Source organism: Mirounga angustirostris, unplaced genomic scaffold (assembly GCF_029215605.1).
Source record: "Mirounga angustirostris isolate CCGP_5_RB_7025 unplaced genomic scaffold, mMirAng1.0.hap1 SCAF_11, whole genome shotgun sequence".
In the NCBI taxonomy this organism is placed as follows: Eukaryota; Metazoa; Chordata; class Mammalia; order Carnivora; family Phocidae; genus Mirounga; species Mirounga angustirostris.
This window is the reverse complement of record NW_026991719.1, coordinates 67,817,727-67,841,650: the sequence shown is the minus strand read 5'-3', so window position 1 is coordinate 67,841,650 and position 23,924 is coordinate 67,817,727. Positions and strand designations below refer to the sequence as shown.

The following is a 23,924-nucleotide window of genomic DNA, read 5'->3' as shown; positions in this document are numbered from 1 at the left end:
AAGAGTGTGTGTGGGAGTACTTTTTGGAATGTTTCTGGGAAATGCTAATTGTACAACCACGGAGGAGCAGATCAAGCTGCCTGATTAAGGTTAAGGCCAGTAGATAGTAACACACGTGGAATTATTTTCATCATGTTGCCAACATCTTTGCCAGCCACTTTTGATACTTAATTAGACCATAAAAATCATTAGAAGTATCAATTATCTAACATTTCATTGTATTTGTGATATTCTTAATTTTCACAATGATCTATGAAGTAGATGATACCATATCTCTGTTTTGTAGGTGAAGAAATGGAAACGCAGAGAAAATATACAATTTATATCTAAGGTCACACAAGTAATAAATGACAGACCTGGATCTTGAATTAGACCTGCCTGTTGACTTAGCTCCCTTAACCACTGTTATATATAAGACATGAGAATCACAGCTGACTCAGGTCGCTTATGAGAAGATAATTCGAAGGAGGATAGATAATGACTTTCTTTCCTTTTTAAGCATATGGGATTATTGCCAAAAGGATAGAAGTATGGGAAGCTTAACAAGTACAAAGAAAGCCAAATTAATCCAAAACTGGAGTACTTAAAAGTCAAAACATGCTTTGCTCTGACTGTATTTATCTTGCTTCTAATTTACTCAAGATCATTTAGGCTGAATGTAACTGCCTCATTTAATTCACTGAACATTATATTTCAGTAGGCATTGAATTATTGTGATGATACTATTTAATATTTGTTAAATACCAACAATGAATTATGCATTATAGAGACATTGGGAGACACAACTTTATTCTACTGCCTTGGGAAAAAGTAGCTCCTGGCCTGCCTTTGAGGGAAAGAAATATAAGACAAGGAGAAGTAAAAGGCAAAAGATTTATACAGTCTGAAGAGAAACCAGAATATAATGCTAGGCAAAAGCAGTCAGTCAGAGGAAGATAAATACCATATGATTTCACTCATATATGGGATTTGAGAAACAAAATAAATGAGTGAAGGAATAAAAAGAGAGACAAACCAAGAAACAGACTCTTAACTATAGAGAAAAAATGGATGGTTGACAGAGGGGAGGTGGGTAGAATGAATGAAATGGATAATGGGGATTAAAGAGTGCACTTATCATGATGAGCACTGATTAATGTATAGAATTGTTGAATCACTGTATCACACACCTAAAACTATATGTTAGCTATACTGGAATTAAAATTAAAACTTAATTTAAAAAAAAAGGACAAGGAAGCTAAAGAGAAAATATAACAATAACCATAAAGCAAAACAAAACAAAATAAATATCTTTTCGTATGGGGCTAGAACTATGGGAAACAGTTCTTGCTGAAATTTGTCTTTAGTACAAATGATATATCTGATAAAGGGTTAGAATCCAAAATAAAGAACTTATACAACTGAACAACCAAAAAACAAATAATTCAGTTAAAAATGGACAGAAGACATGAAGAGACATTTTTCCAAAGAAATCATCCATATGACAAACAGACACATGAAAAGATGCTCAATAGCACACATCATCAGGGAAATACAAATCAAAACTACAATGAGATATCACCTCAAATCTGTCAGAATGGCTAAAATCAACAACACAAGAAATAACAAGTGTTGGTGAGGATATGGAGAAAGGGGAACCCTCATGCACTGCTGGTGGGAATGCAAACTGGTGCAGCCACTCTGGAAAACAGTATGGAGATTCTTCAAAAAGTTAAAAATAGAACTACCCTATGATCCAGCAATTGCACTGCTATGTATTTACCCCAAAGAATACAAAAATATTAATTGAAAGGAATACATGCACATAATGTTTATAGCAGCATTATCTACAATAGCCAAATTATGGAAACAACCCAAGAGTCCATCAACTGATGAATGGATAAAGAAGATGTGGTACAAGTATAAAATGGAATATCACATGGGCATAAAAAAGAATGAAATCTTCCCATTTGCAAGGACCTGGATGGAGCTAGAGAGTATTATGGTAAGTGAAATAAGTCAGTCAGAGAAAGACAAATACCATGTGACTTCAGTCATATGTGGAATTTAAGAAACAAGACAAATGAGCAAAGAGGAAAAAAAGAGAGAAAGGCAAAACAAGAAGCAGATTTTTTTTTTTACTTTTTACAGGCATTTTTAATACTTTGTTTTTAATGCATTATGTTACATTTTCTGATTCCTAAATTAGGATGTATCAGACAATACTTAGATATTCTGCTTAAAAACTAAAAAAAAAAAAAAAAAAAGAGGTAAAGCAGACTAATAAGGGCTGTATTATTAATCATCTAAAATAGGGACTCTTAACTATAGAGAACAAACTGATGGTTGCCAGAATTGAGGTGAGTGGGGAGATGGGTTAAATAGGTGATTAGGATTAAGGAGTGCACTTGATGTGATGAGTACTTAGTGTGGTAATGAAGGGTTGAATCACTATAGCTACATTATTTACAAGAGCCAAAATGTGTCTGTGTCTACTAATGTATAAATGGATAAAGAAACAAAATATATCATTTCACTCAGCACAGATTTTGATTAGCATGAATTCATGTATTTGATAGATATCAGGAATGATCCTTATTTAGTAAATGTCTTTGGGGAAAGAGAAAGAGAAGCAAAGAAAATGAAATCTTGGAAAAGATAAAGGGCACTAAAGATTTGGTTTCTGATTGTTCAGTTGTATAAGTTCTTTATTTGTTTTGGATACTAACCCTTTATCAGATACATCATTTGCAAATATCTTCTCCCATTTCATAAGTTGCTGTTTAGTTTTGTTGAGTGTTATTTTTAAAGATTTTATTTACTTATGAGAAAGAATGGGGGAGGGGCAGAGGGAGAGGGACCAAGAAAATCTCAAGCTAACTCTGCACTGAGCACAGAGCCTGATGTGGGGCTCGATCTCATAATGCTGAGATCATGACGTGAGTCAAAATCAAGAGTTGGACGCTCAACTAACTGAGCTACCCAGGCACCCCCACTTTTTTTTGGCTGTGCAGAAGCTTTTTATTTTGATGAAGTCTCAATAGTTTATTTATGTTTTTGTTTCCCTTGCCTGAAGAGATTTATCCACAAAGAAGTTGCTACTGCTGATATCAAAGAAGTTACTCCCTGTATTCTCTTCTAGGATTCTTATGGTTTCAGGTCTCATGTTTAGGTCTTTGATCTATTTTGAATTTATTTTTGTGAATGGTATAAGAAGGCGATCAAGCTTCATTCTTTTGCATGTTGTTGTCCAGTTTTCCCAACACTATTTGTTGAGGAGACTGTCCTTTTCTGATTGGATATTCTTTCCTGCTTTGTCAAAGATTAATTGACCATAAAGTTGTAGGTTTATTTCTAGGTTTTCTGTTTGGTTCCACTGATCTATGTGTCTACTTTTGTGGCATTACTACACTGTCTTGATCACTACAACTTTGCAATGTAACTTGAAATCAGGAATTGTGATGCCTTCAGCTTTGCTTTTATTTTTCAAGGTTGCTTTATCTATTCTGGGTATTTTTTGGTTCCATACAAATTTATGATTGTTTAGTCTAGCCCTGTGAAAATGCTGGTGGTATTTTGAGAGGGATTGCACTAAGTGTGTAAATTACTTTGGATAGTATAGACATTATAGCAATATTTGTTTTTCCAATCAATGAGTATGGAATGTGTTTGCATTTCTTTGTGTTGTCTTCAATTTCTCTTATCCATGTTTTACAGTTTTCAGAGTACAGTCTTTCACCTCTTTGGTTATGTTTATTTCTAGGTATTGTATGGCTTTTGGTGCAATTGTAAATGGAAGTGATTCCTTAATTTCTCTTTCTGCTGCTTCATTATTGGTGTATAGAAATGCAAGAGATTTCTGTCCATTGATTTTTTATCCTGTGACTTTAATGATTTCATTTACCAATTCCAGCAGATTTTTTGGTGTAGTGTTTTGGGTTTTCTATATAGAGTATCATGTCATGTGCAAATAGTGAAAGTTTGACTTCTTTATTGATTTCAATGCCTTTTATTTCTTTTTGTTGTCTGATTGCTGTGGTTAGGACTTTCAGTATTATGTTAAATAACAGTGGAGAGAATGGATATCTCTGTCTTATTCCCGACCATAAAGGAAAAGATCTCAGTTGTTCCCCATTTAGGATAATGTTAGCTGTGGCTATTTCACATATGGCCTTTATTAAGTTGAGGTATAGTCCCTCTAACACTACTTTGTTGAGCATTTTTATCATGAATGTATGTTGTTTTTTTGTCAAATGCTTTTTCTGCCTCTATTGAAATGATCATATGGTTCTTATCTTTTATTTATGTGGTGCGTCATGTTGATTGATTTGCAAATATTGAGCCACACTTGCAACCCAGGAATGAATCCCACTTTATTGTGGTGAATGATACTTTTAATGTATTGTTGGATTTGGTTTGCTAGTATTTTATTGATAAATTTTCCATCTGTGTGTATCTGGGATATTGGGCTGTAGTTCTCATTTTTAGTGGTGTCTTTATCTGGTTTTGGTATCAGGGTACTGCTTGCCTAATATTTATATTATTATTATCATTATTTAATTTTTTATTGCTATTGAGTTGTATTAGTTCTTTATATACTCTGTGTATTAGCCTCTTATTATATATATGATTTGCAAATACTTCTTCCCATTCCATAGGTTGTCTATTCACTTTGTTGATGGTTTCTTTTGCTGGACACAGCTTTTTAGTTTGATATAGTCCCACTTGTTTATTTTTTTATTTTGTTGATTGTGCTTTAGGTGTGATTTCAAAAAAAAAAAAATCATCACTAACACCTATGTCCAAAAGCTTTTTTCATATGTTTTCTTTTAGGCGTTTCATGGTTTCAGGTCTTATATTTAACTGTTTAATATGTTAGTGTTCATCGATAAATGAATGGATAAAGAAAATGTGGTATACAATAAAATGGAATACTACTCAGGCATAAAATATATAATATTATATTTGTGAGAATATGGATGGATATAGGAAGTATTATGTTAAGTGAAATAAGTCAGAAAAAACAAATACCATATAATTTCACGTATGTGTAGAATCTAAAAAATAATGTGTAAATAAAACAAACTAAAAACAGCCTCATAGGTAAAGGAAACAAAGTGTTAGTTACCAAATGGGGAAGGGTTGTGTGGCAGGAAAAATAGGTAAAGGGGATTAGTGCTGCAAAAAACATAGATGTATCTACATCTCTTCAAACTGATATTTTCCTTTCTTGATATATACCCATAAGTGGAATTCCTGGATCATATGGTAGTTCTTTTTTTTTTTTTTGAAGATTTTTATTTATTTGAGAGAGAGAGAATGAGAGACAGAGAGCATGAGAGAGGGGAGGGTCAGAGGGAGAGGCAGACTCCTTGCTGAGCAGGAAGCCCGATGTGGGACTCGATCCCGGGACTCCAGGATCATGACCTGAGCCGAAGGCAGTCGCTTAACCAACTGAGCCACCCAGGCGCCCCTCATATGGTAGTTCTAATTTTAAAATTTATAGGAATCTCCATACTATTTTCCAAAGTGGCTGCACCAATTTACACTCCCATCAACAGAAAATGAGTGTTCTCTTTTTTCACAACCTCACCAACACTTGTTATTTTTTATATTTTTGAAAACAGCCATTTTGTCAAGTGTGAGGAGATATCCCTTTTTGTTTTGATTTTCATTTCCCTGATGATTAGTGATGCGGAACATCTTTTCATGTGCCTGTTTATCATATGTCTTCTTTGGAAACTGTTATGGAAGCCCTCTGTCCATTCATTTTTAAAATTAAAATATAATGTATTATTTGTTTCAGGGGTACAGGTCTGTGATTCATCAGTTTTACACAATTCACAGTGCTCACCATAGCATATACCCCCCCAATGCCCATCACCCAGCCACCTTATCCCTCCCACACCCATCTACTCCAGCAATGCTCAGTTTGTTTCCTGAGATTAGGAGTCTCTTAGGGTTTGTCTCCCTCTCTGGTCTCGTCTTCTTTCATTTTTCCCTTGCTTCCCCTATGATCCTCTGTCTTGTTTCTCAAATTCCTCATATCAGTGAGATCATATGATAATTGTCTTTCTCAGATTGACTTATTTCGCTTAGTATAATGCCCTCTAGTTCCATCCTTGTCATTGCAAATAGCAAGATTTCATTTCTTTGATGGCTGCATAATATTCCAGTGTGTGTGTGTGTGTGTGTGTGTATCAATCACATCTTTATCCATTCATCTGTTGATGGACATCTAGGCTCTTCCATAGTTTGGCTATTGTGGACATTGCTGCTATAAACACTAGGGTTCACATGCCCCTTACGATCACTACATTTGTATATTTGGGGTAAATATCCAGTACAGCAATTCCCGAGTCATGGGATAGCTCTATTTTCAACTTTTTGAGGAACCTCCATACTGTTTTCCAGAGTGGCTGCACCAGCTTGCATTCCCACCAACAGTGGAGGAGGGTTCCCCTTTCTCCACATCTCCACCAATATCTGTCCTTTCCTGACTTGTTAATTTTAGCCATTCTGACTGGTGTGAGGTGATATTTCATTCAGGATTTTATTTGAATTTCCCTGATGCCGAGTGATGTTAAACACATTTTCATGTGTCTGTTGGACATTTGAATGCCTTCTTGGCAGAAATGTCTGTTCATGTCTTCTGCCCATTTCTTGATTGGATTCTTTGTTCTTTGGGTGTTGAGTTTGATAAGTTCTTTATAGATTTTGGATACTAGCCCTTTAACTGATATGCCATTTGCAAATATCTTCTCCCATTTTGTCAGTTGTCTTTTGGTTTTGTGGACTGTTTCCTTTGCTGTGCAAAAGCTTTTTAACTTGATGAAGTCCCAATAGTTCATTTTTGCCCTTGCTTCCCTTGCCTTTGGCAATGTGTCTAGGAAGAAGTTGCTGCGGCTGAGGGGGAAGAGGTTGGTGCCTGTGTTTTCCTCGAGGATTTTGATGGATTCCTGTCTTACATTGAGGTCTTTCATCCATTTTGAGTCTATTTTTGTGTGTGGTGTGAGGAAATGGTCCAGTTTCATTCTTCTGCATGTGGCGGTCCAATTTCCCCAATACCATTTGTTGAAGAGACTGTTTTCCATTGGACATTCTTTCCTGCTTTGTCAAAGATTAGTTGACCATAGAGTTGAGGGTCCATTTCTGGGCTCTCTATTCTGTTCCATTGATCTATGTGTCTGATTTTGTGCCAGTGCCATACTTTCTTGATGATTACAGCTTTGTAATACAGCTTGAAGTACGGAATTGCAATGCCAGCAGCTTTGCTTTTTTTTTTTTTTTTCAACATTCCTCTGGCTATTCGGGGTCACTTCTGGTTCCATATAAACTTCAGGATTATTTGTTCCATTTCTTTGTAAAAATTTAATGGTATTTGATAGGAATTGCATTACAACTGTAGATTGCTCTAGGTGGTATAGACATGTTCACAATATTTTTCTTGCAATCCATGAGAATGAAACATTTTCCATTTCTTTGTGCCCTCCTCAATTTCTTTCATGAGTATTCTATAGTTTTCTGAGTACAGATTTTTTTGCATCTTTGGTTAGATTTATTCCTAGGTATCTTATGGTTTGGGGTGCAATTGTAAATGGGATTGAGTCCTTAATTTCTCTTTCTTCTGTCTCATTGTTGGTGTATAGAAATGCAACTGATTTTTGTGCATTGATTTTATATCCTGCCACTTTACTGAATTCCTGTATGTGTTCTAGCTGTTTTGGGGTGAACTGTTTTGGGTTTTCCACATAAATATCATATCTGCAAAGAGTGAGAGTTTGACTTCGTCTTTGCCAATTCGGATGCATTTTATTTCTTTTTGTTGTCTGATTGCTGAGGCTACGACTTCTAGTACTATGTTGAGTAGCCATGGTGATAGTGGACATCCCTGCTGTGTTCCTGACCTTAGGGGAAAAGGTCTCAGTTTTTCCCCATTGAGAATGATATTTGCTGTGGATTTTTTCATAAATGGCTTTTATGATGTTGAGGTATACACCTTCTATCCCTACACTGTGAAGAGTTTGAATCAAGAAAGGATGCTGTACTTTGTCAAATGCTTTCTGCATCTATTGAGAGTATCATACCATTCTTGTTCTTTCTTTTATTAATGTACTGTATCACATTGATTGATTTGCAGATGTTGAACCAACCTTGCAGCCTAGGGATAAATCCCAATTGGTCATGGTGAATAATCCTTTTAATGTACTGTTGGATCCTCTTGGCTAGGATTTTGGTGAGAATTTTTGCATCTATGTCCATCAGTGATATTGGTCTGTTGTTCTCCTTTTTGATGGGGTCTTTGTCTGGTTTGGGGATGAAGGTAATGCTGGCCTCATAAAATGAGTTTGGAAGTTATCCTTCCATTTCTATTTTTTGGAACAGTTTCAGAAGAGTAGGCATTAATTCTTCTTTAAATGTTTGGTAGAATTCCCCTGGGAAGCCATCTGGCCCTGTGCTCTTGATTTTTGGGAGATTTTTGATGACTGCTTCAATTTCCTTCGTGGTTATAGGTCTGTTCAGGTTTTTTTATTTCTTCCTGGTTGAGTTTTGGTAGTTTTTACGTCTCTAGGAATGCATCCATTTCTTCCAGATTGTCTAATTTGCTGGCACAGATTTGCTCATAATATGTTTTTATAATTGTTTGTATTTCTTTGATGTTGGTTGTTATCTCTCCTCTTTCATTCATTATTTTATTTATTTTAGTCCTTTCTCTTTTCTTTTTGATAAGTCTGGCCAAGGATTTCTCAATTTTATTAATTTTTTCAAAGAACCAGCTCCTAGTTTTGTTGATCTGTTCAACTGTTCTTTTGGTTTCTATTTCATTAATTTCCCCTCTGATCTTTATTATTTCTCTTCTGCTGCTGAGTTTAGGCTTTATTTGCTGTTCTTTCTCTAGCTCCTTTGGGTGTAGGGTTAGGTTGTATATTTGAGAGCTTTTTTGCTTCTTGAGAAAGGCTTGTATTGTTATATACTTTCCTCTTAAGACCACCTTTGCTGCATCCCAAAGATTTTGAACAGTTGTGTTTTCATTTTCATTTGTTTCCACAAATTTTTTTTAATTCTTTAATTTCCTGGTTGGCCCATTCATTCTTTAGTAGGATGCTCTTAACCTCCATGTATTTGAGTTCTTTCCAACTTTCCTCTTGTGACTGAGTTCTAGTTTCAAAGCACTGTGGTCTGAAAATATGCAGGGAGCGATCCCAAACTTTTGGTACTGATTGAGACCTGATCTGTCACCCAGAATGTGATCTATTCTGGAGAATGGTCTATGGGAACTTGAGAAGAATGAGTATTCTGTTGCTTTGGGATGGAATGTTCTGAATATATCTGTGAAATCCTTCTGGTCCAATGTATCATTTAAAGATCTTCTTTCCTTGTTGAACTTCTGCTTAGATGATCTGTCCATTGCAATGAGGTAGGTATTAAAGTCCCCTATTATTATTGTATTGTTGTCAATGTGTTTCCTTGCTTTTATTATTAATTGGCTTATATAATTGGCTGCTCCCATGTTAGGGGCATAAATATTTACAATTGTTAGATCTTCTTCTTGGATAGACCCTTTAAGTATGATATAGTGTCCTCCCTTATCTCTTATTATAGTCTTTGGTTTAAAATGTAATTTGTCTGATATAAGGACTTCCACCCCAGCTTTTTTTTTTTTTAAGGCCATTATCATGGTAAATTGTTTTCCACCCCCTCACTTTAAACCTGGGGGAGTCTTTGTGTCTAAAATGAGTGCCTTGTAGACAGCATATCTATGGGTCTTGTTTTTTTTTTTTTTTTTTTTAATCCAATCTGATATCCTGTGTCTTTTGATTGGGGCATCTAGCCCATTTACTATCAGGGTAAGTTTTGAAAGATATGAATTTAGTGCTATTGTATTGCCTGTAAGGTGACTGTTACTCTATATTCTCTCTGTTCCTTTCTTTTCTATGTTACTTTGAGGCTCTTTCTTTGCTTAGAGGACCCCTTTCAATATTTCTTGTAGTGCTGGTTTGGTGTTCACAAATTCTTTTAGTCTTTGTTTGTCCTGGAAGATTTTTATCTCTCCTTCTATTTTCAATGACAGTGTATTTGGATATAGTATTTTTGGCTGCATATTTTTCTCGTTTAGTGCCCTGAATATATCATGCCAGTCCTTTCTGACCGGCCAGGTCTCTGTGGATAGGTCTACTGCCAAACTAATGTTTCTACCATTGTAGGTTACAGACCTCTTGTCTTGAGCTGCTTTCAGGATTTTCTCTTTGTGTCTGAGACTTGTAAGTTTTACTATTAGATTCAGGGTATTGACCAATTTTTATTGATCTTGAGGGGAGTTCTCTGTGCTTCCTGATCTTGAATGCTTGTTTCCTTCCCCAGACTAGGGAAGTTCTCCAGTATAAAAAAAGAAGAAGAAGAAGAAGAATATGATCAGGCTGGTGAAGAAACTGCCTCCCGAAATTTTTAAAGAAAGAATAATTTATACATATACAAAACTAAGGGTAAATATGATGAAGGGATGGAATAGGAATATAAAGATGAAAACTAAAAAAAAGATTTTAAAAAAGAATTGATAAGAAGTTGGTTGAAAAAAGAAAGAAGAAATATTTAAAAAGAGAGAGAGAGAGAGAGAGAGAGAGAATGTGATGAGGCGGGTGACTAAAACAAAGTCATACACCAGATTTAGGGTATATTTTGGTCTGATAGAAGAAACTGTATCCCAAAATTCTAAAGAAAGAAAATCTTATATATATATATATATACAAAAAATAAGGTTAAGTACAATGAAGAGATAGAATATGATTGTAAAAATGAAAATTAAAAAAGATTTTTAAAAAGGGATTGGTAAGATGTTGGTTGAAAAAGGAAAGAAGAATAATTTTTTAAAAAGTAATAGAAAAAGAAAAAAAATAGAGAAAATTGAAAAAAAAATAATTTGAAAGACTAAAGAATCAAGGAAAAAAAGCCATGCAGTTCTCATTGATCGATAAACTTGGTCTTGGCTGGATGTTCTTGCTTATCTTCTGGGGGAGGGGCCTGTTGCTCTGATTCTCAAGTGTCTTGGCCCTAGGTGGAATTGCATGGCCCTTGCCTGGGGCCAGACTAAGTAATCTGTTTTTGTTTGCTCTAGGTAGCTTTTGTTCCATGAAAGCTTTCTGTACAGCTTTGGAGGATGAGAAAGAAATTGCAGCCTCCCAATCTCTGGCCCCAGAGGAGCCAAGAGCTCGGGGCCCCACTCCTCAGTGAACACTCAGAGAAAAGCAGTTTGTCACTCCTGTCTCCCTCGTCTCTGGCTGCAATCCATGCTCACTTGGCCTATGACTGATCATTTCTATCTCTGGCACACGACCCCTTTTTGAGTCTCCAAACCCAGTAGATTCCTGTGGTGTGCCCCGGTGCTGATCCTCCCAGGGGAGGAAGGGGAGTCTCCCTGGATCTGCTGCTTGTTGGGTCCCTGCTCAAAGAGTAGTGGCCCAACTGTACCATGGATCATGGCTTATGGCAACCCCAAGCTGAGAGCCCACTCCTCATCTCCATCTTTGCAGCTGGCTTCCCTGCTCCAATACCTGGGAGCTCTGCCACACTCAGGCACCTCTGATCTTTCTGTGACCCCGAGGGTCCTGAGACCACACTGTCCCAGCAAAGGTTCCACCCCCCACTTAGCCACTGGAGTGATGTCCCTCAGCAGAGCAGACTTCTAAAAGTTCCAATTTTGTGTTCTGCTGCTCTATCACTTGCTGGTAGCCAACTGATGGAGGTTCCCTTCCTCCATGGTCTATCTTCCCAAATATCACCTTGGATTCATTTCTCTCCACATCCTCCCTTCCAGAAAGTGGTCACTTTTCTGTTCATAAAATTGCTGCTATTCTTTTCTTCCATCTCTTGTTGAGTTCATAGGTGTTCAGAATGGTTTGATAACTAGCTGAATTCCTGGGACCAGATGAAATTTAGGTCTCTTAGCTGCTCCTCCCCTCTTTCCATTCTTTAATTATGTTCTTATTAGTTGACATTATGTTGTGTAATTTCTTTATATATTTGGATATTAACCCATTATTGAATGCATGATCTGCATTCAGTTGGTTGTCTTTCTTAAAGAAGGATAAACCTTTTTAGCTTGATGAAATCCGATTTGTTTTAGTTTTTATTGTGTTTGGCTGAGAAGAGTGGTCCAAAAAATATTGCTAAGAACAATCTCAATGAGTTTACTGCCTACGTTTTCTTCTAGGAATGTTATTGTTTCAGTTCTTATATTTAAGTAATTAGTTCATTTTGAATTTATTTTTGTATAACGTGTAAGATGACACTCCACTTTCATTCTTTTGCATGTAGCTGTCCAGCTTTTGCAATAACATTTATTAGAGAGATTTTCTTTTCCTCATTGTATGTTCTTCCCTATTTTTCATTAATTAATTCACCATATATGCATGGGTTTACTTCTGTACTTTCTATTCTATTCCCTTGATTTATGTATTTTTTCCATGTCAGGATCATATTATTTTAATACTATAACTTAGTAATATAGTTTGAAATCTGTGACCATTATATACCTCCAACTTTTTTCTCTTTTCAAGATTGCTTTGGCTATTTGGGGTGATTTGTGTTCCCACACAAATTTTAAGATTTTTCGTTGCAGTTTTGTGAAAAATACCTTTGGCATTTTGGTGGATATAACATTGAAATTATTGATTGCTTTGGGTAGAATAGACATTTTAATAATATTAATTCTTCTAGTTCATGAGCATGGAATATATTTCAATTTATTTGTGTTGCCTTTAATTTATCAATGTCTTATAGTTTTTAGAGCACAGGTCTTTTACCTCCTTGGTTAAATTTATTTCTAAGTATTTTATTCATTTTGGTGCAATTGTAAATGAGATTGTTTTCTTCATTTCTCTATCTGATAGTTTTTAATTAGTGTATAAAAAATGGAACAGATTTTTGCATATTGGTTTTGTATTCTGCATGTTTGTTAAATTTGTTTATTAGTTCTAACAGTTTTTTAGTGGCGTCTTCAGGATTTTCTCTATATAAAATTATATTGCCCACAAATAATAAAATTTCTACTTCCTCTTGAAATTTGGATGCCTTTTATTATTTTTCTTCTTACCTAATTTCTCTGGCTGGGACTTCCAAATCTGTGTTGAATAAAATTGGTGATGGTGGGTTCTTTTTCTTGATCTTAGATGAAAAGCTTTCAGGTTTTCACATTTGAGAATGATAATAGTTGTGACCTTATCAAAAATGGCTTCTATTATTTTGAAGTATGTTCTTTCTAAACTGATTTTGTTGAGTTTTTTTTCATAATGGATGTTGAATTTTGTCAAATATTTTTTTCCACATCTATTGAAGTGATCATATCATTTTTACCCTTCATTTTGTTAATGCGGTGTATCATGTTGATTAACTTGTTAATGATGGACCATCCTTGTATCCCTGGAATTAATTTCACTAGGTTGTCATGTATGATACTTTTAATGTACTGTTAATTCGGTTTAGTAATATTTCGATAAGGATTTTGTATCTATGCTTACCAGAGATATTGCCCTATAATATTCTTTCTTTCTTTTTTGTGGTGTTATTACCTGGTTTAATTATCAGTTTAATGATAGCTACATAACAGGAGTTTGGAAGGGATCCATACTCTTTAATGTTTTAGAAGAATCTGAGGAAAATAGGTATTACATCTTCAATGAATGTTTGTTAAATTTACCTGTAAAGCCCTCTGATCCTTCGATTTTTTGGGGGGTGGTAGTTTGTGGATGACAGATTCAAATTATTTTGTAGTAATCAGTCTACTCAGATTTACTATTTATTCATGATGTAGTCTGGGAAGATTGTATGTTTTTAGGTTTTTATCCATTTTTTCTAACTTTCTAATTTGTTGGTGTATAATTGTTCATAGTGGCCTGTTATAATCTTTGGTATTTTTAAGGTGTCAATTGTAATTTCTCTTTCATTTTTGATTTTGTTTATTTGAACTCTATTTTTTTCTTGGTTAGTCTAGCTAAAAGTTTGTCCATTTTATTGATTTTTTTTAAAGAACCGGGTCTCACTTTCATTTGTTTTTTTAATCTGTAATTAATTTCTACTGTGATCTGTGATATTTCCTTCCTTCTACTAACTTTGGGATTCATTTGTTCTTCTTTCTCTAGTTCCTTTAGGTGTAAAGTTAGATTTTTTTAATTTGAACATTTACTTGGTTATTGAGGTAGGCTTATATTTCTATGAGCTTCCTTTTTAGAAGTGGTTTTCTTGCATTTCATAGAATTTGGTAAGTTGTATTTCTATTTTCATTTTTTCTCAAAGTATTTTTTCATTTCTTCTTAGATTTCTTTATTGACAGTTTAGTTATTCAGTAGCATGTTAATTAATCTCCACATATTTGTGATTTTTCCAGTTTTACTCTTGTAATTGATTTCCAGCTTCATATTAGTGTAGTCAGAAAAGATGTTAGATATAATTTCAATCATCTTAAATTTACTGAAACTTTTTTACAGCCTAACACATGATATATACTGGAAAATATTCCATGTGCACTTGAGAAGAATGTGTATTTTGCTGCTTTTGGATGGAATGTTTTGTATGTATCCATTAAGTCAATTTGGCCTACTGTGTCATTTAAAGTTGGTGTTTCCTTATTGATTTTCTGTCTGGATGATCTATTCACTGATGTATGTGGGGAATTAAGGACGCCTACTATTATTGTATAATTGCATATTTTTCTCTCTAATTCTATTGATATTTGCTCCATATATTTGGGTGACTCAATGTTGAGGGCATAAATATTTACAAATATTATATCCTAGTATTGAGCTGCCCCTTTTATCATTATATAATGTCCTTGCTTCTCTCTTTTTAAAAATATTTTATTTATTTATTTATTTATTTATTTATTTATTTATTTATTATTTATTTATTTAAGAGAGAAAGATAGTGAGAGAAAGCATGAGCAAGAGGAGGGGCAGAGGGAGAGGGAGAAGCACTCTCCCTGCTCAGTCAGAGGCTCAATACCAGGACCCTGGGATCATGACCTGAGCCCAAGGCAGACACTTAACTGAGTGAGCCACCCAGACACCCCCCTTGTTTGTCTTTTATTACAGTATTTTTAAAACTTTATTTTGTTCAATAAAAATATTTCTTCTCTAGCTATTTTTTTTAGTTCCATTTTCATGAACATCTTTCTACATCCCTTCACTTTTAGTCTGTGTATATTTCCATCTGAAGTGTGTTTCTTATAAGCAGCATAGAAATAGATCTTGTTTCTTTATTCAGTTCAGTCACCCTATGTCTTTTGATTGAAGAATTTAGTCCATTTATACTTATAGTAATTGTTGATAAATATACTTATGGCTATTTTGTTAATGGTTTTCTGGTTGATTTGTAGTTCTCTTCTGTTTCTTTCTTCTTCTTTTGCTTTTTTCCCTTGAAGTTTATGACTTTCCTTAGTGTTATTTTTAGTTTCCTCTGTCATTATCTTTTGTGTATCTACTATAGGTTTTTGCTTTATGGTTACCAGGGGGGTCACAAATAACTTCCTGTATGTATGCATGCACGTACATTTTACATACAATCTATTTTAAGATGTTAGTAATTTAAATCTAAACACATTCTAAAACTACATTTCCTCTGCTACACATGTTTATATTTTTGTTACATTTTAACTTTTTTATTTTTTAAAGATTTTATTTATTTATTTGAAAGAGATGGAGCTAGAGAGAGAAAACACATGAGTGGGGAGAGTCAGAGGGAGAAGCAAGACTCCCCACTGAGCAGGGAGCCTGATGTGGGACTCCATCCCAGGACTCCTGGATCACGACCTGAGCCGAAGGCAGACACTTAACTGATTGAGCCACCCAGGCATGCTTTTGTTGTCACATTTTAAGTCTTTTGTTGTGTGTATGTCTTAACTAATATTTGCAGTTGCTATTTTTTACTGTTTATCTTTTAACCTTTATAGTAGCTTTATAGGTGTTTAATTTACTACATTTAGTGTATATTTTTACTAGTCATGTGTATACTTTTACATATTTTCTTGTTACTCATTAGTGCTCTTTCTTTTCAACTTAAAGAAATCCCTTTAAGATTTATTGTAAGGTCAGTTTAGTGGTAATGCACTCCTTTAACTTTTGATTTTCTGAAACAGTTTATCTATCTTTCAATTATAAATGATAACCTTTCCTGGTAGAACATTCTTGATTGGAAGTTTTTGTTTTTGTTTTCACTTCAAACTTTGAATATATCACACCACTCCCTCCCTTCTAACCTGCAAAGTTCCTGTTATAAAATCTGATAGTCTTGCGAGGGTTCCTTTATAGTAGCAAGTTGTTTTTCTTTTGATGCTATGAAGATTCTCTCTTATCTTTAACTTTTGACATATTAATTATAATACATCTTGGCATGAATATCTTTGGTTTTATCTTATTGGGAACTCTGGGCTTCTTGGATCTGGATGTTTGTTTCCTTCTTCAGATTACAAATATTTTTCAGCCTTTATTTCTTTATTTTATTTATTTATTTTTTTTTTAAGATTTTATTTATTTATTCATGAGAGACAGAGAGAGAGAGAGGCAGAGGGAGAAGCAGGCTCCCAAGGAGCAGGGAGCCCGATGCGGGACTCAATCCCAGGACCCTGGGTTCATGACCTGAGCCGAAGGCAGACGCTTAACCATCTGAGCCACCCAGGCGCCCTATTTCTTTAAATAAATTTTCTACCTCTTTCTCTATCTCTTCTCCTGTGGGACCCTTATAATGAAAATGTTTTTCCATTTGATGTTGTCCCATTAGTCCCTTAAGCTATCTTCACTTTTTAAAATTCTTGTTCTTTTTTGTTGTTCTGTATGGGTGAGTTCCACTGCCCTGTTTCTAGCCCACTAATCTTTCCCTCTACTTTATCTAGTCTCCTATGTAAACTTCTAGTGCATTTTCAGTGCAGTCATTGCATTATTCAGCTTCTTCCTGATACTTTCTTATATTTTCTATCATTTTGTTGTTCTTTCATTTGTTGACATTCTCACTATGTTCATCCATTCTTTATAAAGTTCTGTGAGCATCTTTATAACCATTACCTTTATTTATCAGGTAAATTATTATTTTATTAAGATTTTATTTTCCTAAAGTTTATCTTGCTTTTGATTTTGGAACATATTCCTCAGTTTCTTCAGTTTGCTTTTCTCTGTGTGTTTGTTCACACATATTAGGTGAAATGGCTACCTTCCCAATTTTGATGGTTTGGCCTTATGTAGATGATGAAACTTGTTATTCAACCTTCCCCTAGCTCTTGCTTGTCTCTTGAGACTTTGTGATTCTCTAAGCAGTCTAATTTGTTCTTGATATATCCTAAAATTCGTGGGTATGCCAAGACCTGTCAATCTTCCAAAGGAAGGACTCTTAGTCAGCTCCTAGTTTCAAGGTGATTAGGAGCAAGGCTCTAAGGTCTCAGCTCTTAAAGTATGTAAAAATATACAGTCGCATGGATCAACAGCCATATAACCTGCTAGCCTCCAGGTCAGGCAATCTGAAGGTTTCTTCTTGGCAACAGATGCAAAAATTGAGGTTTCAGGCTAGGGCATAAATCCCCCTGGGAGGTACCAGCAAGGCCTAGGGGGAGCACAAATAAAGCATCCCCCAGCCAACATGGAGATGTGCTAGTCTGGTGTCTGTGCAATGTCTTGGTCATGGTAGCCTACCAAGAACTGTGTTCCTGATTGTTATAGCCTTTAGGACTCAAGAATGCAAGCCTCTTTGCCGCTATAGCCAGAGGATCAAGGGAAGTTCCCTATTTGGCCTGAGTGTGTTCCCTGGCTTTAGCAAGACAGCTGGAGAATGCAGGGGCAGTGTATGCTCACTGGGTTTAACAGGTTGTGGGAGACTGCAAGAACTGTGTTCACGTGCTCATCTTACCAGGACAGTGGGAAAGTGGAGTTATTGTGTGTCCCTGTCAACTTTAGCAGGGCACTGTGAAATCACAGGAACCCTGCCTGCCTGACAACATTAACTGAGCAATAGAAGAGTGCAGGGATGACATGCATCATTCCCCTGACTTTCACAGGACAGAGGGAGAGTCCAGGAATCATGTGCACCCACTAGCTTTAGCAAAGCAGAAATAGAGTGCAAAAACTATATACACTTGGGGCGCCTGGGTGGCTTAGTTGGTTAAGCGACTGCTTTCAGCTCAGGTCATGGTCCTGGAGTCCCAGGATTGAGTCCCGCATCAGGCTCCCTGCTAGGCGGGGAGTCTGCTTCTCCCTCTGACCCTCCTCCCTCTCATGCTCTCTGTATCTCATTCTCTCTGTCTCAAATAAATAAATAAAATCTTTAAAAAAAAACTATATACACTTGCTAGCTTTGGCAGGACAGCTGGAGAGTGCAGGAACTAAATGTATTTAGTGGCTTTAACAGAGATGCTGAAGAGTACAGTTAGGGTGTTCCCACAAGCTTTAGCAGTGGAAGAGTGGAAAACTGCATAAACTGCATACATTTGCAGCCTTTTGCAGGACAGCTAGAGTGCAAAACTGCATATCCCTGCTGGCATTAGCAGGACAGCTGAAAAGTGCAGCAGTGGGGCCTGCCTGCTGACTTTAGCAGGGCAATGGGAGTTTGCAGGAATTGTGCCATCCCTGCCTGCACTAGCCAGGTAGAGATAGAATGCAAAAATGGTGTCCACCAGAGCCTCCATCTGAGAGTCCCAGTAGGTCCCTGCCCTCTGGCTGACTCTATAGGATTAGCAAATGGATCTCCTTCACAAAGAGTTGAGGCACTTACAAACTACTGATTTTGCACTGGACCACAGGGAAATTGAGTTTGCATGTGAGCTTTTTAAGAGTGTATCTCAGTTTCCTACAACCTTTGGGTCTCTTGAAAATAAGCCAAAAGCAGACATTTCAAACATAGATATTTGGGGTTTTACTTCTCTAGTACAGGTTTCAAGGGTTGAGATGCTGGCTGTGTCTCAAAACCCTCACTCCTCAGTGTAAAGATCCTGCTTTGTGAGATCTCTATTGGGTTTGGGTCACCAAGCCCAGAGTGGGGCTTTTGGGAAGACTGTGTCTCTGCCTGTCTTATCCATTTATCTTTTGTTGTGGAAGAACTAGTCAGGCAGTTTTCAGGTCTTTAATTTTTTTTATAGGGGTTATTCCATATATAGCTGTATATTCAGTGTGTCTGTGGGAAGAGGTAAGTTTGGGACCATCCTATGCCAGGTTTAAATATCTAAGGCAGAAGAAAAATTTTTGCTGGAGAAAACAAAAAAACAAAAACTGCTCCTGAGGAAAGGTCTACAGATACAGATACCTAGGTACTTCTATAGTGAAAAAACAAACAAACAACAACAACACAAACTTTCTTGGTCCCTGGTCAACTTAGAGTAAAACATACAGTCATCAACATCCATTCATGCACAGAGTTCCCAATCAATATTTAGAACATCATTCACAAGAATGAATGAATATCCAAAAATATTCAGACATATAGAGGAAACCTTCAATATGAAAGATTGATTAAAAAATAAACAAAATAAAATGTTGATTGGTTTACTTAAAAAGAGTCAAGAAGATGTAACCTTAAAACATGAATATGAGGTTATGAAAAAAAATCAAAGATCAGCAAAGGTTATAGTTTATGCATGAACATGTACTCCCCTCTCAAATTCAATAAAATACTTAAAAAAAAAACCCTTTCAAAGATGTAGATATGAAGCAGAAAGGTTGAGGTGATATGAAAAAAAATGCATAGAAGACTAATTTAAGATATTCAACTAAATGGAGTTCCAGAAGGAAAAAAGAGAATGAAATAAAGACAAAAAGTAAAAATAATAGAATAAAAATTTCAAGAACTGAAGTACACATAATTTCATAATGAAGGGGTCCCTCAAGTGTTTTTTTTTTTAAAATGAATTAAAAATATCCTTATTTGAAATATTAAGAATAAAGAAATCTCAAAAACAGAAAAAAAATTCAGAGGAGGAAAGGCAGGCCATAACTAAAGAAATAATTATCATAAGGACATCAAACCTTTCTTTCATAAGCTACTCTGATGTAGAAAAAACAGAATATTGATTCAAAATCCTGAAGGAAAATGATTTTGAGCCCAGATATGGCAAAATGTTAAAATGGTGGTGTGTGTCCTGATTTTCAACTATGCAAGCATGCATTTTCTAAAGTTTTAACTGCAGTCTCTACTTCAGTAAAAATAAGAGAGAGAGAGATCTGAAGAAAAGACTTGAAATTGAGGAAAAGTGGACATAACTCAAAAGAATAGTAATGAAAAGTGTCAGAATGGGATCTGGGGAGAGATCTAGAGAGATACTGATTCCAACTGCAACAGTAGAAGGCAGGGTCCCAAGAAGGATGTCTCTGGGGAAAATAGTCTCCAAGGAACAGATAGTATAATTAAGAAGATTAGAAAAAAAAAAAAAACTGAAAATAAGATAATAGCATTTTCTTTCCTAACAGATACTTTTACTAAGGCTGTTAGAAAATCTTTAATTAATTAAAAAAAAAAATACAAGAAGCCAAAGTCCAGATAAGAAGTAAAGTAAAATGTTGCATGATTTTAAGCAATTGATGGAATACATGAAAAGATAATTCATTGGTCTGTAATGTTCTAAATATTTAACTCTGAATGGCTTAAGGAAGGGAGCATGGTCAAGAGTTGGATATGCTTCAGAGTAGATAATTAGATATGGGAAAATACAGTACACAGAATTTACCAAGAAAAAAAATAGGATTTTCTTGAGAGGAGAAACTTGGGAAGATGGTAGAGTAGGAGGACCATAAGCTCACCTTGCCCATGTTTACAACTTGATGTTATCCACATCCAAGTCAAAAAACCAGAGAGAAATCCAAAGACTGGCCAAACAAACTCCACAACTAAATATGGAGAAGAAACTGCATCTAAAGGTTAAAGAAGTCAGAAAAGCAGAGGAGCTGAATTCCATGAGTTTGTATAACCAGGGGTCTTGGATCCAGGAGCTTTAAAAGCTATCTTAGCACTGGAAGAGTCAGGAGAGTGAGTGATAGCTGGGTTGCCTCCTTAAAAAGACAGCAGCTTGCATGGAGAGACAACATAAAAATAACAGTTTGCATAACACCAGAGGTAAATGGGAGACGTTTGTTCATGCTGATTTCAGAGTGTGTTGGGGGACTTTTCCAAAAACTAGGGAGATGGAAGGTGTCATTTTCCTTTCCCACTTCCCAGCATAACAGAGGGCCATCAGTGGGAGGTGGGGCTGCACAGGCACTTGCTCCCTAAACTGCTAGCAGTACGCCATGCCCAGGAGTTCTTCTGAGAACCTGCCCACTTCAAGCCTGTTATCCTCAACCCTGGGCTCTGAGCATATTTTGTTAAAACCATGCTTATGTCGCACCCACCTGCTGGGCCCACCATTGCCACCATAAAAGACACCCAGTTGAAAGGCCATCCCCAAACATATGCCCCAGCTACCTTCACACTCTGGGCCAGATGTGTCCAGCCATCACCACATGACCTATCCAGCTTTGCACCTCAGGCTGCCCCAGCACACAGGCCCCAATCACCCCAGTGCTTCCAAGGACCTGGTATAGGACTAGTGTCCCCGGACAAATTTTCCTAACACTGCTACTTCCCTCCCAAGTTTCCTAGTGGGCATGCCCTCACAGGGTGGCCTGACTGGGTCCCACTAACACCAAACAGAACAAGCATAGCCCACAAAATGCAGAGAGTCACTACAAATGACTATACTAAAAGGAAAAGTAGCTCAGGCACATAAGGAACAGGGAATATGCAACACACATAGGATGCTCTCCTGAAGTTTCAGGTTCTAGTGAACAGGAGACTCTGCACTGGAGAACACTCCAGGACCTCTTCTTCATAAAGTCAGTATGTTCAAGACCAGAAGACATACCTGACCTTACTAACACAGAGAAACAGACACAGAGAGACAATGAGGAGACAGAGAAATTCGTCCCAAATGAAAGAACAGGACAAGGCCATGGACAAAGACCCGAGCAACATTCCTGATAGAGAATTTTCTAAAGCAGTTATCATAAGATCATAAGGATACTCACTGGACTAAAGAAAAGAGTGGAAGACATGAGTGAGACCTTTAACACAAAGATAAGGAATAACATAGCATTAAAAAAATAAGCAGAGATAAAGAGCTCAATAATCTAAATGAGAAAAACACTTGATGGAATGAATTAATGACCTTGAAGACAAAGTGAAGGAAAATAATCAAGCTGAAAAAAATAATTATGTAAAATGAGAACAACCATAGGGAAATCAGTGACTCCATCAAATGTAAAAACATTCATATTATAAAAGTACCAGAAGAAGAAGAGAAAGAAAAGGGGGCACAAATTTTATTTCAAAAACATAATATCCAAAACCTTCCCTAATCTGGGGAAGGAAACAGATATCCAGATTCAGGAGGCACAGAGAAATGCCACCAAAATCAACAAAAGCAGACACACACCAAGACATACTGTAATGAAATTTGCAAAATATAGTAAAGAAGAAAAATTCTTAATATCAGCAAATACAAAGAAGAAGGTAACTTACAAGAGAAAACCCATAAGGCTAACTGGAAATTTTCAACAGAAACTTTGCAAGCCAGAAGTGAAAGCATGATATATTCAAAGTATATAATGGGAAAAATATGTAGCCAAAAATACTCTATTGAACAAGGCTGTCATTCAGAATAGGACAGATAGTTTCTGAGACAAACAAAACCTAAAGGAGATCATGACCTCTAAACTAGCTCTGTGAGAAATATTAAAGAGAACCTTTTGAGTGGAGAGACCAATAGTGACAGTATAAAGTCAGGGAACAATAAAGCAGTAAAAATGAATACTTCTGTAAAAATTCTCTCAAGGAACTCACAAAATAGAAGGATGTAAAGTATACCTAAAGTGTGGGGAAGAGAGAAGTAAAGAATAGGTTCAAACTTAAACTGCCATCAACTTATTACAGATGGTTATATACAGAAAAGTTTATATATAAACCTAGTGGTAACCATGTATCAAAAACCACAAATAAATAAGCAACAGTAAAGAGAACAAAATCCAAATATATCACTAAAGAAAATAAGCAAACCATGAAAGAAAAAGGATGAAAGAAAATCTTCAGAAACAACCACAAAACGGATAATGAAATGTCAATAAATACAATTCTATCAATGATTACTTTGAATAAAAATGGATTAAAGGCTCTAATCAAAAGATTTAGGGTGATGGAATGGTTATAAAAGAATGAGACTTATTATATGCTGCCAACAAGACTCATTTTAGATTTAATGACACCTGCAGATTGAAAGTGAGGGGATGGAGAAACATCTATCATGAAATGGGTTTCAAAAGAAAGCCAGAGTAGCAATACCTCTATCAGACAAACTAAACTTTAAAACATAGACTAAGAAGAGACCAAAAAATGACACTATATAATAATAAAGGGGACAATCCAACAAGAAAATATGACAATTGCAAATATTTATGTACCCAAAATAGGAGCATCTAAATACATAAAACAATAACAAATATAAAGTAACTAATGAATAATAACATAATAGAATGGGACTTTAGAACTCCACTTACATCAACAGATATAACATCTAAACAGAAAACATCAAAGAAACAATGTCATGAATGACATACTGGAACAGATGGATTTAACGGATATATACAGAACATTCCATCCTAAAACAGCAGAATACATATTTTTTGCAAGCACACATGGGACATTCTCCAAAATAGATCACATATTAGCCCCCAAAATAAATCTCAACATATTCAAGAAGATCAAAGTCAGGAGGAGAAAAGATGGCAGAGGATTAGGGGACCCTATTCCAACTGGTCCCCAGAATTGAGCTGGATATCTACCAGACCACTCTGAGCACCCATGAAATCAGCCTGAGATATAACAAAATAGATCTGGATCTCTACAAACAGAATATCCCGGGTGGTGGTTTTCGAGGTAGGAAGCAGGGAGCC

At 35.9% G+C, this 23,924-nt stretch overlaps 1 protein-coding gene across 1 annotated transcript in view; it reads right to left on the bottom strand.

The window, feature by feature from the left end:
* Positions 1-3,145, bottom strand: part of LOC123838638 (small ribosomal subunit protein uS14m-like) — a 42,342-nt gene extending 39,197 nt beyond the window's left edge. The window contains exon 1 of the mRNA XM_064573596.1: positions 3,050-3,145. Within this exon, the coding sequence (XP_064429666.1) occupies positions 3,050-3,145 (96 nt within the window). The remainder of the gene's footprint in view (positions 1-3,049) is intronic.
* Positions 3,146-23,924: the final 20,779 nt, after the last annotated feature.